Source organism: Miniopterus schreibersii (genome assembly GCF_964146895.1).
Source record: "Miniopterus schreibersii genome assembly, chromosome: 12".
NCBI lineage: Eukaryota > Metazoa > Chordata > Mammalia > Chiroptera > Miniopteridae > Miniopterus > Miniopterus schreibersii.
Window position 1 is genome coordinate 12888301 of NC_138112.1, and position 17250 is coordinate 12905550.

The 17250-nt window shown below is 38.1% G+C and overlaps 1 protein-coding gene across 1 annotated transcript in view; it reads left to right on the forward strand.

Annotated features, from left to right (window-relative positions):
* Positions 1-16875, forward strand: part of GUCY1A2 (guanylate cyclase 1 soluble subunit alpha 2) — a gene marked incomplete at its 5' end in the record, with an annotated part of 250131 nt that extends 233256 nt beyond the window's left edge. The window contains one exon of the mRNA XM_081155011.1: positions 15558-16875. Coding sequence (XP_081011137.1) covers positions 15558-15765 — 208 coding nt within the window. The 3' untranslated portion in view covers positions 15766-16875. The remainder of the gene's footprint in view (positions 1-15557) is intronic.
* Between the last annotated feature and the right edge of the window lie 375 nt (positions 16876-17250).

Sequence of the window (17250 nt, forward strand, 5' to 3'; positions counted from 1 at the left end):
TCTTTGAAATTTTCCTCTCTTTCATTGTGACCAATACCCTAATGAATTTGGTGTGTTTCAAAGTCCAGGGTTTTTATACATTAACTTTTTCATATATATATATATATATATATATATATATATATATATATATGAAAAACACATATACCTGTGGCTCAATGCTTTTATTACCATACTATTCCAGTGTACAACTACACCATATTTTAATTTTACTCATCTATTCCTCTATTGATGAACACATGGGGGGTTGGTAATTTTTAATTATTAAAAAGTGTGTTCCTATGAACATTACTTACCTGTTATTACATAACTTAGCTACTTTACATTTTGTATGATATAAATAATTGAGTTTCCTATAGATTATTAGAATTGAAATGGTCAGATGTTTATCTCAAAATTCGTTTGGACATAGGAATGAAGATTTTTAAATCAGAGCCATAACTTTTATGTGATGGTCTTCATGTTTTCCGTAATGCGCAAGGATCATTGCCTCTTCACAAAGAGAAATCTTTAATGAGTTTTGAATTTTCCATGTTTGGTGTTTTCATTTATGTCCAAAAAATGTGATATTTACCCATCTTTTTTCCCATTCATCCAAATTTAAAAATAATGCACACATTACAAACAATTGTCTTTTAGCATCAACCTACTGAAATGTGAAACTGAAATAATTACTTGTATTAAGGACAGTTGCAGCAAATATGGAAATGGCATGAATAATGGAATTATTTGCCTGAGCAAATCATTAATTGTATTTCCTTGGTACGTGCAAACTAAAAATGTAGAAAGACTCTTTAATTACCTTGATACAAAATTTTCCTTCAACTTTAAACATTTTTTGCTTTTCTCATTTTACAGTTGATCTACTCCTGGGCTTTTCAGAATGCCTATTTTTCAATCACTGTGCAAGGCCCCTTCTTCTGTTAAAACCACATTGCCCTCTGACCACTGCTACATAAACAGCCCACCACACCAGGGGCTGTACAGCGGAGCAGGATAAAGTAGTGGCTAAGCACCCAAGCTCCAGAATCGGACTGCCGAGGTTGGAATCCAGGCTCTACAACGCATTGCCTGTGAAATTTAACAAGTTAATTTCTTCGGGCCCAGTTTTCTCATCTTTAAAATTGGTACCTATTTCAGAAGATTGTTGTTAGGCTTAAATATGATGTTTATAAAGCTCCTAATACTTGGAACACAGTAGACATTCATTTATTGCTTCATCCTGTCCTTTCCAAGTAGGCCTAGACTTATTCCTGCACTTGAGCCTCATGTTTGATAAGCTTGGCCGTATTGAGTGATGTGTGATAGCTATATTACAGACCTCAGCTGGCAGTCCCAAACGCCTTGGTAATTGGGCAAAGGCATTTTGAGCTATGACTCAGTACCCAGCTAGTAATCACCTTATTTCTACAAGTTTTTATTAGCTAAGGCATCTTACTGATGACTAAATCCTAATTATGTGATAAAAAACTGACTGTTTTCTTGGCAAATTCTCAAATGTTATTTAGATTACCATACACTATGTGGCTTAAGCGACACAAATTTATTTTCTTGCAGTTTCATTGGATAGAAGCCTGATTCGAGTGTCACCTGGCTAAAATCAAGGTGTCGGCAGCACTTCATTCTTTAATCTGCTTTCTTGCCTTTTCCGATTCTTAGAGGCCACATGCATTGCTTGTTCATGACTTCCTTCCCTGTACACCTGAAACCTATATAATTTTATCAACCAATGTCACCCCAGTAAATTCAATTTAAAAAAAGAAAGGAAAAAAAGAAAGCCAATAGTATAGCATCTGACACTGTTTCATTGCCACATCCCTTTTCCTGACTCTTTCCTTCCCCTTTCTTTCTACTTTTAAGGACCCTGTGATCACATTGGGTCCACTGGATAATCCAAGGTAATTTCCCTCTTTTAAAATCAGCTGATTAGCAACCTTAATTCATCTTTGCTAACAAGTTCCAGGGATTCTGAAATAGACTTATTTTTATTGGGTGGGATGTTATTCTGCTTACAAGGAAAAACCTAAAGGCCACAGTCTTCCTGGAGCTGTAGTGACAACCCTACGTATACTTCGCACGTAGCCACTGCCCTGTCCTGCTCCACTGTGCATCCCCTAATGTGGTGAGCTATTTATACTGCAGTGGTCAGAAGGCAACGAAATGTGGTTTTAACAGAAGATGGGCCTTTCACAGTAATGAAAAATAGGCATTCTGAAGAGTCCAGACATAGATCAACTATAAGCTGAGAAAAGCAAAGTGAGCCTGTGAATTTAACATACTTTTTAATGTATCAATTATGTTTTAAAAATCTGGGATAGAAAAAGACTTCTGCAAGATGAGTGTGCTGGCTTCTAAAGGATTTTTACAGAAACTAGAGGCATAGATTCCTGAAAAGAGAAACCTGTTACAGGACTGTTTTAGTGATTTTGTGCTGCTTTTACAAAGTACTATAAGCTAGGTGGATAATAGACAGAAATCTATTTCTGGCAGTTGTGGAGCCTGGAAATCGGAGGTCAGGGTGCCAGCAGGATCGGGTCCTGGTGGAGCCCTCTGGCTTGCAGACGGTTGACTTCTCTTTGTATTCTCTCTCAGAGGAAAGAGGGAGAGGAAGCAAGTTCTCTAATGATCCTTATAAGGGCACTAATTGTGTTCATGAGAGCTCCACCCTCATGACATCATCTAATTGTAACTTGCACCCAAAAGCGCCAACTTCTAATACGACCACAATGAGGGGTAGGGTTTCTACAAGTGAATTTTTGAGAGGACACAAACATTAAGTCCATAACAATAACTGAATTATGTTTCTATATTTAAGAAGCAGGAGAGTCCTTGGCTTGAGGAGGAGACTTAGCAGCAGTCCTGAGAAACATGGCATTTTTATAAAGATGACTGTAGCCCCCTCACTGTGCCATCTGCCCTCAGATATAGCTACTCCTATATAATCTCTAAAAAAGCGGGGAATACAAGAAGGTGTAATATTTAACTTACAGCTATCTTTAGACCGCAAGAACCAAGTTTAAAACTCCACAAACAACATTGTTTGTGCTAGAGTTTGGTATGTAAATACCTAGCCTAGGACTCAGGAGCACTGAATCTCCTCTTGGTTCGGATATTAACTTGCTCTGTAATTTTTGGCAAGCCAGGCAATGTTTCTGATCTTGGTCTCCTCCTGTCTACAATGGGGAAGGTGCCGAGATGATCTCCAAAATACCTCTTACCCCTAAGTTGTCAGACATTTACTGAATTACCTATTCTCTCTAAGCAGTTCTTCCACATTACCTCCTTTAATCTTCACAGCAAGCCAGTGAGGTAAGGATTGTTACTATCTTTATTTTTCAGAGAAGAAACTGAGACTTAGGAAGGTTAATTAAGTCACCAATGGCACACAGCTAAGTAAGTGTGGGAGTCAGAATTCGAATTTATAGCTGCCTTACTCCAGAGACGGAGTTCTGACCCATCGCCAAACTGACTTTGGGGTCCACAGCAAATGGTAGGGAGCAAAAACTCCAAATATGCCTTGCCGTGGGGCGAGGCCTTTCTCTGTAAGGGAAAAGTGAAGAGAGCCGTAAGGGGCCAGCTGGGGCCAGAGCAAGGGAGTCGCTGTTCCTTTCTGCTTGCAGGACATCTGGTCCTTTCAAAACGTCCACGAAGACATTGGTTCAGGCCACGAAATCCAGCGAACCCTACGTCCAATTGCCAGCTGGGCTACTGCCTCGAGAAGGGTCCTCACTGGCAAACCAGCCACAAACTAATAAAGCAGGAGAGCGTTTTTTATGTATTAATCCTGTAAACTGAAAGTATCGACAGAGGTTATGGGTTATTTGAACCCAGGGATGTTTTTGACAGGACCAAATTTCTACTAATCTTCTTTCCCATCTCGGTACATATAAAAATGCCCACGTTGCATTTTTGCTTTCCTGGAGTTCTTTTCATACTCAGGGTAAGAAAGAAAAGTATATTCTTCCTAAAATACTTCCTTGGTGTCTCCATATTTCTAACCACATTGATATCTCTAACTCTGGATCTGAACATGAGTGTATATGACAAAGCTACGGCAAATAGAGGCTTCTGAGTTCAACAGAAACCTGTCTTTTATTTCAGTGAGGCTAAAACATTTTGTGTCTAGTGCATATAATAAAAGTCCCTGGGCACATAGGCTTGCTTTTCAGGATTTTACTTTAAAGGCAACTTGGAGGAATGCATCTTTCTGTATATTGAGATATGCACGGAATAACTGAAGAAACATGAAGTCACTTGGGTATATTCTTTTTTGCACATAAAAGTTAGTTATCAACACTAGTTAAAAACGGTAGCTGGGAAATCTGCTTCTATATCTTTGTCAGTATAATTATTATACATGAGATACTATATTGTAAATACTCACTCTTCTTCCAATAGGTACTTGATGTGGGAAAGACATCCAACAAACTTCAGGAAATTTCTGTCTAGTTGTTCACCTCTCACCTATGTGTTTGTTTTTTTAAAATCAAAATGCTTATCTGCACTAGTGACTTGATATTTAAAGAAAATAAAAAGTATTTGGGCTGATTAAATGACAGTCCCGCTGGTCTTTTAAGTGACTTTATTGATCCTCTTACGTTTTGTAGAACCACCAAAACAGTAAACACTATATTTTACAAAAGAAAAATAATCAGTAAAGACAAATGACTTAATAATTTTCCCAACAGGAAAACTTGAGCTGTGCCTCAAGAGTTATATTTCCATTTTTCCAATTACAGACAGCAGCATTAATATTGCCTTTCTAAATGTGCCAATAAAAGTCACATCTAGCAAAATTGAAGGAGATGTTTTACTCCTTTAGACATTTTTATTTTGTTCCTTCTTCCTTTGTCTCCCTGCAGTATCAAATAACATTTCCCCCCAGAAAATAAAATTCTAAATATTGGAAATCACAAGCCTTCATAATTTTAAAACATAAATCTGTCCTAGTTTTTTGACCTTTAGAATATCCTGCCTCAGTCATTCCACATGTTTACCAGGGCCTTTGAGGTTGTCATAGTGAAGTCTTTGAGGGTCAGATTGTAATGTTGCAGTTATTTTTACAGTAAAAATTGTGCATACTTCCCTAGTAGCTCACTTCCACAGGACTTAAAGTAGTTGTCAGAATCAATGCAAAAATATATAAATAAGTACTGGGTAATAATAGTTATTTTTATTGTTTCACAGTTATGAAATGAAACAGTGAGCCTGACAATTTTGACTTCTTTACTTTATGGTTTCGTTGATTATTTGGCATAGGTTTGGTCTATATGATTAGGAGAAAGGTTGAATGTAAGAGTATTGCTAGTTCTTTGTTAGGACATATTCCTTACTATATACGAAGGGTGTGGGGTTTTTTTTCCCATGACAGTAATGCTAAAAAGTTAATTACCTAGTTTAGATTTCAGAATTTAAAGCACTGATCTGATTCATGACAACAGTTCTTGGATGGGGGACATCTATTCATTTCACACACACAAAAGGAATTTTTATGAAATATAAATAATAGCTATTTTCTTGGCCATCAATAATATGTTTATGAATAATGCTGCGTTCAGCGAAATTCTCCACATTATCTAAATTGCTGTAAAGTGAAAATTCTTTACTAAGATAATTAAGCATAATCTAAAGCAAGAGGATAAAAACATTTTTATTTTTCTTTCTCTTTTAGAAAATGGCACCATTTCAGGTGACCTGGAGGTCAGTGTTTATTTTGCAATTAAACTGTAAAGGACACTTTCTGAATTTCTTTAGTTATTCACATTTTAGCTAAAAGTAGAAAAGTAACTTTTAAACATTTCTTGGCTATGGGACCAACTCAAGTAAAATCTGATTTAGAAATCCAGGGTAGAACATAGATAAAATAGTGTTGTTGAGGTGTTGGGGTATTGTGTAGCATCTGAGTAAGTCTTAGGGTTAGCGTGTCTGTGAGTTTCCTGACACATTTTGTGTGCACACTCACACGTGCACTCCTACAGAAAGAAGTTTCTTCTAATGCTCTCATTAGGTTTTCAAAGTGGCCCATAATTCAGAAAACATTAGGAGGTGCCACTGGCTGATTAAATGAATGAATGACCAATAAGAGACATCAGGAGACTGAAGCCTACTTACTGTCCTGCCACTAAGTAGCTATGACCCTGGATAAATCACATGAACAATCTCACCTTCTGTTCCCTTGTGAGTTAGAAAAAACAATTTGGTCTAGATTATTTACAAAAATTTTACACTAACTCCTGGAACAGAAAAAAAGACATCTATGGAAAAGCAGTGAAACCTGAATAAATCTGTGCTTTATTTAATAGCAATATAATTTTATTAATGTCTTAGTTTTGACAAATGTACCAGGGTTACACAATGTTAAAATGAGGGAAAATCAAGTTAAGAATTTAGGAGAACTCAGCTGTACAGAGTATCTTTGCAATGCTTCTATAAATTCAAAATTATTTCAATAAAAATGTTTATTTAAAAGATGATTACAGTTCTAACAACTAGTGGGACTGAGAATTTATTTTCAGCTTAGATAATAGTGGGCTTCATAGGCTATTGGAGACACAGTGAATGTTCTAGAGCCGGAAACAACAAGATGAAAAGAAAAGGTATTTGGCGGTGATATTCCACAGGGAGCAGAATAAGGGAAATTAGAGGAAATAGGACTGTTAAGAGGAGACAGTGCTGCCGCAGGCCTGAGGTACGGCCATGAACTAGAACCGTGGAAATAGAAGGAAAACATAAGGTATGAACACCTTTAAAGAAACAATGACAGGGACGAATGGGCAAAAACACGTAGCCATTCTATGTATTGTGCAGTCAGCACCGAGTCTTGAAACTGGAAAGCCATTTTTCCATTGCTACTCATTTTCAAAAATATTAATCCCTTCTGAACTCATCTTTTTCTTTTAAAATTCTTACTTTTGGGTTAATATGTAATCAGACCTCTAAATCAATTTAGTTTATATCATATTATAACTGATATAAATCATATTATTCATATAATTACATATAATAACATATCATGTATTGTATTGGATTGTTTGTATATTCATTGTTATGTGAAGTAAACAGGTATGTTTCAGTTTCCCTCAAAACAAAGCAGTCCGCCTTTTAGAGGAAAAGATCATGAATTACATTATGAGAATGCATTTTTCTAATCCTCAAGGATATGTGTTTATTGATTTTAAAGAGAGAGGAAGAGAGAGAGAGATACATCTAAGTGAGAAAAACATCGATCGGTTGCTTCGTGTATGTACCCCAACCAGGGATCAAACCCGCAACTTCTGCATGTGCCCTAACCGGAAATCGAACCCACAACCTTTTGGTGTATGGGGGGACGCTTCAACCAACTCCGCCACCCAACCAGGGCAGAATACATTTTAATATCTAATAAAATAGAGTACGTTTGGAGAAGTCGTTTTTCAACTAGAGAATTGAAAGTGGTCTCAATTGGGACTTAATACATTTTTTAATTAAAAAAAAATTTTTAATTATAATTGACAGTCAATATTATATTAGATTCAGGTGTACAGCATAGTGGTTAGACATTTATAGACTGACTAAGTGATCCCCCCGATAGAGACTCAATCTTTTATCAGTCAGTTCCTCTCACAGTTCTTTTGTGTGTAATACTCTCTGCACCAGGAGAAATTTCTGCTCTAATGCTATGCTCAAGAATCATTTTCATGGCTCTGATTAAAGATTCTCATGCATTAGTCACCCACGACTGAATCAAAATTGCTCCATAATCAGCTTGTATGATATTGGCCAACAGAGCAGTGTTTTCTCTGGAGCTCTTACTTGAGACTTTTTCAGATTTGCAAGTCGAAAACTAACATATAAACTCTCAACCTCCACTAAGGGTTAGAACTATAAATAATCTTTGAGATAAATTAGATCAAAATGTTTCTTTTCCACAAGGAAATCGAGAGAACCAGAGCATTTCATTGATGTTATCAGTGCCATTAGCTGATTTGCTCTTATGCCACCTGTAAGGGGGTGGAAGGGTGACCCTAAAATGTAAGAGACCAAAGTTACAGAGTTCACCCACCAACCTCTTCCCCTGTCTCATCCCCATTTAGTGCCTTTCCGTCACGGCTCTCCACAAAAATTAGTATTTCTGAGAAACAGCACATTCATGGAATTTGCAAGGAATGTGTGCTGTAAAGCATTGTTCAAGAGGTTAAAAAAAAGAGAGGAAAAATGTTTTATTGAAGAAAAGGAAAAATGTTTTCTAGCCCCTAAATATTTTCCTCAGGCTGCTTTGCCTTCTTGACGTCATTACAGCTCTCTGTGGCCTCTGTACAATATATCTAGGCTCCTTCTACTGCTGATGGGTCAGGAATACATAAAATATAGAACTCAGAATTTCTTAAAATTGATCCTGGTCCTAATTTTATTTATTTAGAATGAAATCGATGAAGGATGGTCCATTTCTAAAAATAAATGTGCATATGTTCTTCTTTCCACTCCCTCTGTTATCTTTTATAAAGAAAGACCAGCATGTTTGTAAGAAAGAATTTTGGTTAGTATCGTGAAAATGTGTGAGGCATTATTTAATTTACAAGAAGTGATTATTTTATAATCCCTCATTTGTCAACTCTTTTTTAAGTTCTGCCTGTTGACATGTAAAAATTTTGAGTGTTTTGAATTTTAAATCTGTTTGGTATTTAGTCTGTTAAATAGAGTTTTGAGGCTTTAAAGGTTAAACTTGACAATATCCACAGAAACTAATGGTGTGGGATGATTTTTAGCTTTTTGGCATTCTAAAATTCAAGAATTTGAGAGGCATTAGTTTTGACACTCAGGTAGGAAGCGCATGCCAGGATGTGCACTCTCTGGCAAGCCCCAGACATGCAGACTATGGGCTCCAAAGTGCGCATGCTTTGCCATTAATATTAAGTCAGGGTGGTTTGCAGGAAGAAATGAGCCAGGGTGTCTCCGAGGCTTTTCACCTTAAATTTTTCAGCATACATACAACGAAAGTATCCCCTTTTGAAAACCTATGTATTAACCTAAATTTTAAAACCTACCAAGTGACAATCAAATTTGCCACCAAATCTGCAACTTAAAATTTGCATAAATTTTGTAACCTTGAAATGCATAAATCTTGTAACCTTAAAATGCAGAAAAATTTGGTGAGATCCTTCCTCTCTTTTATTTCATAGTGAGCTAGATTCTTACTTTCCTTCTTTGGACAAGAGTGTTATTTCCAGAGAATGGATCATCGAATTTCAAGGGATTTTATGCTGCTTAGCTGACTCAGTAACTATAGTATCACTGGGCTTATTGTCCAACTGCATCAGGCCCTGGGGCAGTGAAGCACAGAGCAGAAATACCGAGCAGCATTCCTTCCCTCCACTCAGGTAGGAAGAAGAAAGCGAATCGAAAAGATTAAGCAGCCACAGAACACTTAGAAAGCACAAGGAATCTTCATCTTTTTAAAATTTTCAGAACTGTCATCTTTGTCCAACACTCAGAGACATAGCATCTAATGCCATTACCGAGTCCAAGGGCGCTCCTTCGCCAAAAGGCACGCAGACGAGTAAGGAGCACCGACCAGACCTCCTAATTTCACGCAGCAGATGGAACACCTGAGTTTTTCATTAATCTCTTCCGAAACGGTACTGAACTGATAGTAAAGATGTAAAAGGAATGTAGTGCTCTTCCAGCTGTGCACTTAAAGAATGGAAAGGGGCTCCTTGGCTTAGTGCAGAGGAGAAAGCTAAACTCTCGGGTTCTACAGAAAAAGTTACAGAGAAGCAGCAAACATATTCACTCTAATCCAGACAGCAGCAGAGAGACAGAGACAGAGATAGAGACAGAGATGGAGAGAGGAGCTAATTAGAAACTGATTAGAGGATTAATCTATAAAGTACAAAATATGACAGAATAATTCCAGAAAATGTACAAGAAATAGAAACCACTCCAGGTATTTTCAGCAGAAAGAGATTTAGTGCAGGAAGGCTGTGCTTGTAGAATCAATGGAAAGGGTGACCAGGTTGTGAGCTGGATATCTTGAAATGATGCACCCAAAATATAAAATTGACCAGCTAGGCAAGCCACCACTGAGGCCAGCCCTGAAGCTATGATGGTCTAGGTCTGGATCCATGGCCACAGCCAACTGGATACCTAAATATGTACTTAGGAAGTTAGGTGAGAAAGCCACTGCTAACGGGCCATTTTCTTCACACTCAGGAAACCAGAAACTGGATCCTTCTTCTGCAAAATTCTGATCTTGATAGCCAGTGTTAATAGTCAGTTGCTGAAGGAAAATGGAATCTACTTCACTTCTGCCAGTCAGATGCTGGGCAGATGAATCTAACTGTAGGAACCTAATAATCGCTCAGAAGAACCTCAGCGCCAGGGAAACTGGAAATGTGGTTTCCAGCTGGGTAGCCTGTGTTTATCTAAAAACTCTATCACTAAGAAAAATAGATTTGGGGGGTGGAAGTAACTCTAGTAGTTTATAAGAGGTTTGTTTTCCTGAGATATTGAATTAAAGATGCTCTAAATTCAGGCAGGTGAGTAAAGGGGGATTAGGTAAAAGCTTACATACTGAACCCCGAGATTCCCAGCTCCTCTCCTCCATTCCCCTTCCAGAATCCCAGAAGCCAGGGGCAGTCTCACAGGCATGACAGGAACATTGTTACTTGTACAAATTGGCCCAAGGGAAGGGCACTAAATATATGGATATTTGGGAGCCCAAATGAAATGGTCAGGGGAAACCCACAATTCCACAAAATCTTGCCACACATAAAGCTTCCGAACAAATAGTAATGCCTCACACTTAAATACAGAGAGACTTCCTAGTATATTAGCCACTCGTTGAGTGCCTTTCACATGAAAGAGAAAGACCAAAGTAAACAAGCAGACAACATTTCCCTCTGCTAAAAACAAACAAACAAAAACCCCAAGAATTGGTATTGGTGAAAACGGGAAAATGGGCACTCAAGAGCCTAGTGAGTCAGAGAGCAGCTTCCTCTCTGCAGCGATGAGGGAGCAGATCCATGCACCTCCACGGTACCCAGCTCCCCTCACGTGCTTGGGAGACTTTCACTGACCCAAAGCAGCAGTGAATTTTCATCTTGAAAATCAATTGTAGACAAAACTCTATTGCCAGGTGAAGGAAGGGTGATGGGCAGGTAAACTAGGATTTGTGTGGCTTCCAAATACTTACTAAACATGTTGCTGAAACTCCCAGGTTGTCTGTCGACCAGCTGGGGATTACAGCTGGGGATTAATTTAGATTTATGGAGAATGTAAGCTTCCATATCAGTCCCGAGTTGCTGAAGAAATGGATTGTTAGGCAGAGCTTGAACGCCTGCCCAGGGACTTGGACTTAATACAGCATTTCAGAAGGGATCAGAGGTTCTGGGGTGACCTGTGTCTAAATCCCTAATCCCCATATACACATTTGATCATTTATTCAGCACATGACTCATATTTTCGCCAGGCAAGCTGTGTGAAATGCCCCCCTGACCTCCTGCACAGCCCACCAGTTACTCGTTCCGATCGTCGCATTGGAAATGAACCCTGGATATCAGAGGAGCTTGGGCCAGTTTATCCTCATGTGCTCTCGTTTTTATTATCGAAATGTAAAGCTGTATTTAGTTTATTGATACCAAAATGTTTACTTGGAAAATAATAAAACCCAATAGAGGCTGTTGTTTCTGTGATTTTTGGCACGGTATATATGAGATGTACTTAAATTGTCAAAAGATTGATTCATTAGGAAGTTTCCTCCCAGCCAAAGTGCGGTGAATTATTTAAAACTCCTGGCATCCAAAGCAGCTTGTGCACCCTTCCTTTAGTCATTTACAAGTACTTTCATAGATGGAATCCAATTTATTTTTCAATGTCAGAATATCTGTTATAGCAAAATATCAAGACCTTGGTGAAACAAACCAACCATGCAAGAGAAACTAGAGGGCTTAACATACCGGGAGAGAGGAATGTAGCTCTCTCCTGTTTGTTGATTACGGGTCTTTAAGGAAACTTGTTGGAAGATTGAGCTTGTGGTCTGTTTTATAGTCAGAGGAAGTGAACTTTATTACTCTGGTTCTTGTCTTTTGTGCAAAGATCCACAGGAACCCTTTCTCCCTTTTTCCTACAGAATGTCCTCCTTTGGATTATATCATGTGTGGTACCGTATATTTATTGCCCTGTATTGCTAATTTGTTTCTATTCGTATTTCTCGACTTTTAAATTTTATTTTAACTCATTCGGGGCATCCCCACTTACTCTGCTCCTTTCAGAGTACATCTTAGCACTCAACAGGCACTCAACAGATGTCTGTTGATTGAGGGGTATCACTGATTGACACCACATGTTGCACATCGACTGTTTGTTATATTTGAGCTACACAAAATTATTATGGAATTCATTGCTAAATTAAACTACTGTTCAGGGAATCTGAACATATATCTGAAGTGACTGATTATATAACATATGGAAAGAAAAGCAACACCTGTTAAAACAGAAAGAAAGCCCCAGTACTGAGGACTTCCACACTGGTGTCATTAATGCCCCACCTGTATCTCAGTTTAGTTTTGTGGCGGAAAGCTATCTTAGTGCAGTCTTATTATTTACCGTAGGGCTAAGCTTGACTAGGATTAACAGATCTGGATTCCAGCCCCAGTGTCACCACTGTCTTGCTACTTCCATGAGCAAATCACTGTGATTTATTCTGGACTCACTTTAGCCCTCCATATATTCGTCAGAGAAGGGCATGTCTGGCTTTGGCATCAGGTTATGTTATGTGTATGTAATGTGATAAAGCAACTGAAAACATTTTGAAGTGTTAGAATGAGCCTCACTTCTCTATATCCTAAGTTAACATTATCATTATATCATATTTTTAAAGGAATGGTGAAATAGAACTCTTTTGTTAAAATCAATTACAAAGCAAAATATTACAACTCTGGTTCATAAAAGTAAATATAGATTTCTCATATTACAAGAATTTTTAGTACCACCGACTGTTATTTTCAGAGAATATTTTTTATTCATTAAGAATGTTTGATCTTAGCTATTGTAAATTGTGCTGTTATGAACACAGGAGGGCATAAATTATTTCTGATTGGTGTTTTGGGTTTCTTAGGATATATTCCTAGAAGTGGGATCACTGGGTCAAATGGCAGCTCCATATTTAATTTTTTGAGGAACCTCCATACTGTTTTCCATAGTGGCTGCACCAGTCTGCATTCCCACCAGCAGTGCACTAGGGTTCCCCTTTCTTCACACCCTCGCCAGCACTTGTCGTTTGTTGGTTTGTTGATGGTGGACATTCTGACAGGTGTGAAGTGATACCTCATTGTGGTTTTAATTTTCATCTCTCTGATGATTAGTGACTTTGAGCATTTTTTCATATGTCTCTTGGCCATCTGTATATCCACTTTGAAGAAGTGTCTGTTTAGGTCCTTTGCCCATTTTTAAATTAGATTGTCTTCTTTTTGTTAAGTTGTATGAGTTCCTTATATATTTTGGATATTAATCGCTTATCAGATGTATCATTGGCAAATATGTTCTCCCATACAGTGGGCTCCCTTTTCATTTTGTTGATGGTTTCTTTTGCTGTGCAGAAGCTTTTTATTTTGAGCTAAGATCTGGAAACAACCCATCAGTAGATGAGTGGATAAAAAAGCTGTGGTACATGTACACCATGGAATACTATACAGCTGTGAAAAAGAAGGCTCTCTTTCCCTTTGGGACAACATGGATGGAACTGGAGAGTATTAAGTTAAGTGAAATAAACCAGTTAGAGAAAAACAAGTATCACATGATCTCACTCATATGTGGAATCTAATGAACAAAATAAACTGATGCACAAAAGAGATCCAGAGACATAGAAGCATGGAACAGACTGAGGAATCTCAGAGGGAAGGCGGGAGAAGGGGGGCAGGGAGTAGGAGTGGGTGAGGAGAGATTAATCAAAGAACTTGTATGCATATATGCATGACCCCTGGGCACAGACAATAGTGTGGGGATGGCCTGGGCAGGGGGAGGATGTGGGGTGACATCTGTAATACTTTCAGCAATAAAGATAAACTTTTTAAAAAACACTAAGAATTTTTAAAATTATGGGGGGAAAAAATGTTAGAGAAGGAGTGATATTTTTTCTTTTTTCCTTTGTGAATAAGTGACCATCACTGCTGGCGCAGTGGTCTTACATTTTCACACATCCTTTGTTCTTCCTGTCATTGCCTCTTTTGACTTTGCCTTCTCTCTGACACAAAGGTTCCTTCCCCCAGCCCACCCCTTGCATTGCGTAACTTGTTAACATTAACCTGTCTTACAAGGATGAGTTGTTTTTAGGGAAAAAAAGTGATGAGTTTGGCTCCAGTAATGCCTTCCAAATAAAGTCTAAACTTTTAGTTTAGGATTTTAAAACCGTGTCTTAACCTACTGCTTTGGCCTTAACTCTCACCCTGACCTTATTGGGTGATGTCATCAAACGGTTGGAAACGTGTTGATCCTGGGCATACTTTCCTTGTGTCTAAACTCTGACATGTTGCACTCCCCTTTCACTTGTTGGAAGTCGTCCCGTCTTTAAGTCCTGTCTCTCCTGTGAAGGCTTTGTGATCCTCCCACTGCAAACGCTTTTCCTCTTCTAGACTTCAGCACCTTTTACATCTACTTTTCTCATGGCATCTAGCCCATTGCTTTTATAGGACCCTTCTATGACTGTGGTTTTTGTGGTTTGTCTTTCCAGTAATTTGTCTATCCAGTAATTATTTTCTACTTCTTTTATTCCATTTCTATTTCTGTTGATAAAACTCTGTTCTCCTTTGGTTGTGCTCTACTTATTATATTCTGAAGTGTCTAGGAGATTTTTCTTGGGCAATAAGAAGCAGCGCATAAGAGTTGTTGAATTAATTGAATTGCTGGGCCTCCTTTTTAGGTATAAGTATCAAACTGAACCTTCCATGAAACTGGAAAAGAGTGAAACTAGTCTTCGTGTATTTAAAAAGAGTCTTTAAGTTGTGACTGGAAGGGAAGAATTCAGATGTTTGACAAATAGTGCTAGTGAGTTTAGGAAATGTGTGTTGCCAGCAAACAGTGGCCTATGGCGGAGGCCTAGAGTCATGAACGTCGTTCTACAAAGTTAAACGCTTGGTTTATGTGTTAGACTTGGAGGACATACATCAAGAGTCTACAAAACATAAAAAGAGTGCTCTAGAAGCTGGGCAGGTTTTAAAACCATAACGGGTACATCCTTTCTGTTTGACTGAAAACTTGTATGATGCAGTTTCCTCAGTTTGTTTAGGGGGAAAATCAAATTTGGGCAAATATTTTCAAATAATGCTCTTTAGAAAGAAACCTCGCTTGAACAAATAGTTTCAAGTAGTACCAGGAACAGCTTTGTGCATTATTATTAGTAGTACATGAAGGGACCTTTCCTGAGAAATAACATTTCCTAGTATTTGGAATCCTATCAAGGCCACCTCTAGGGGTGTCAGCATGAGCACAGCCATTGATTGGGTTCCTGAGTCTTTAACTTTTCGGTCCATTTGTTTACATTTCCCCTGCTTCTCTGATTCACATTATCTATATTTCCTCCTTAGGTTATTAAAACGGGAAGAAAGTTTCACATTCATCCCTCGGTCCCGTGAAGAGCTTCCCGACAACTTTCCAAAGGAAATCCCCGGGATCTGCTATTTCCTGGAGGTAAGGACTGGTCCGAAGCAGCCAAAGCCTTCTCTGTCTTCATCGAGGATAAAAAAGGTTTCCTACAACATTGGCACCATGTTCCTCCGGGAGACCAGCCTCTGAGACCTGCTCCAGATCAGAGACTCCTCCAAAAGCACAAGCCCAGAACATGGGGCATGACAGGGGAGTGGAGAAGGACTCTTTTCACTGCTTTGTTGGGAGCTAACAGTGGAAATTCTGTTATGTCAGGCAATAATCCTAAAAAAAGGTGGGTGATGGCTGTCAATTAAGAAACTGGAGGGTGTGGGCCAGGATAAGGCGTGTCCATCCATATGAGTGTTTTTGATCACATATATATTTTAATTACAAGTATGGGTCCCCTTTGAAAACTAACCAACAAATAGACTTCATGTTTTCTTGTTTGTCACACATCCAGGTACCTTCCCCTTTATATTTGTATCACTTTTGGCAGCCAGTTTTGTGTATATATTCCTACATTTAGTGAGTGGGTATGTGAAGAATATTTTCTAATTTTTTTTTCTGAACAGACATTTCCTATGTATATCATGGCAGTGTGGGAAACTTCCCAGCAGCAAGAACTGTAACTCAGCAAAATATTTTAGGGATATTACCTATTTTTATACATATCTCTTCTTCTGGATAATTACATTTCACACATTACTAGATTTTCAGAATCTGCTACTGTATCGTTGGTATATTATGTAACTCTAACCTATTAATTGAATGTAGTTTTACTTATCTAGAGTCCCTACTGCTTAAACTGAGGACACATATAACCAAGGATTTCAGATCCTGAGAAGGCCTTGTACGTCTGCTTAGTAATTATATCTTTTAGATTTAATTAATGTAGCATAGAATCCAGAGGAAACGGGATTTCCTAATAGCAGATATATCTATAAGTAAGATTAAAGAAAGGTCTTTTTGCCATCTTCTAACAAATATCAGTCAAAATCAAATGCTCTCTACACTGGACGCTTTTCAACTTAGCACTTACAAATACTGGTAGTTATTGTAAGATAATAAACTGCATTCTTATAAAAGCATCCTAAGTGGCATGCACATAACCCCCCCCCTTCATGATGGATGACTCCTAAGGCCACTTTTGGGAGAAAATACCTAGATACTGGCATTAGTGAGAAAACTTTTTGCCAACAATGTTGTTTCTTCTTGTATAATAAAAGCAAGGAAAAATACCTGTATTTTATGGCTTGGAGATTCAAAAATATGTTTGACTGCAGTTTGATTGATTTGGCTTTTACATTCAGTGAATCACCTTCAGAACACTGGAGCAGGTCTAACCTTCAGACTTAATAACCACCATAGTTACAGGTAGGCCTCCATCGCACGTTCTGCTAAAATGAAGACCAATTCCCAATAATTAGCACTGCATGAAATTATCATTACAGGCTCACCCGAAATTAGGAGCACAGTGTGTCCAGAGTTTTTCTATTTTGGATCAGATATAAAACCTAAGTTTCTATTGAGGTTAATGAGCTAGAAGCATTTGTTTCCTTAAAACCTTAGAGTGTCCATTTTCTTACTATGTAGGTACATTCATTAGTAGCTTATGTCTATTGAATACAATCT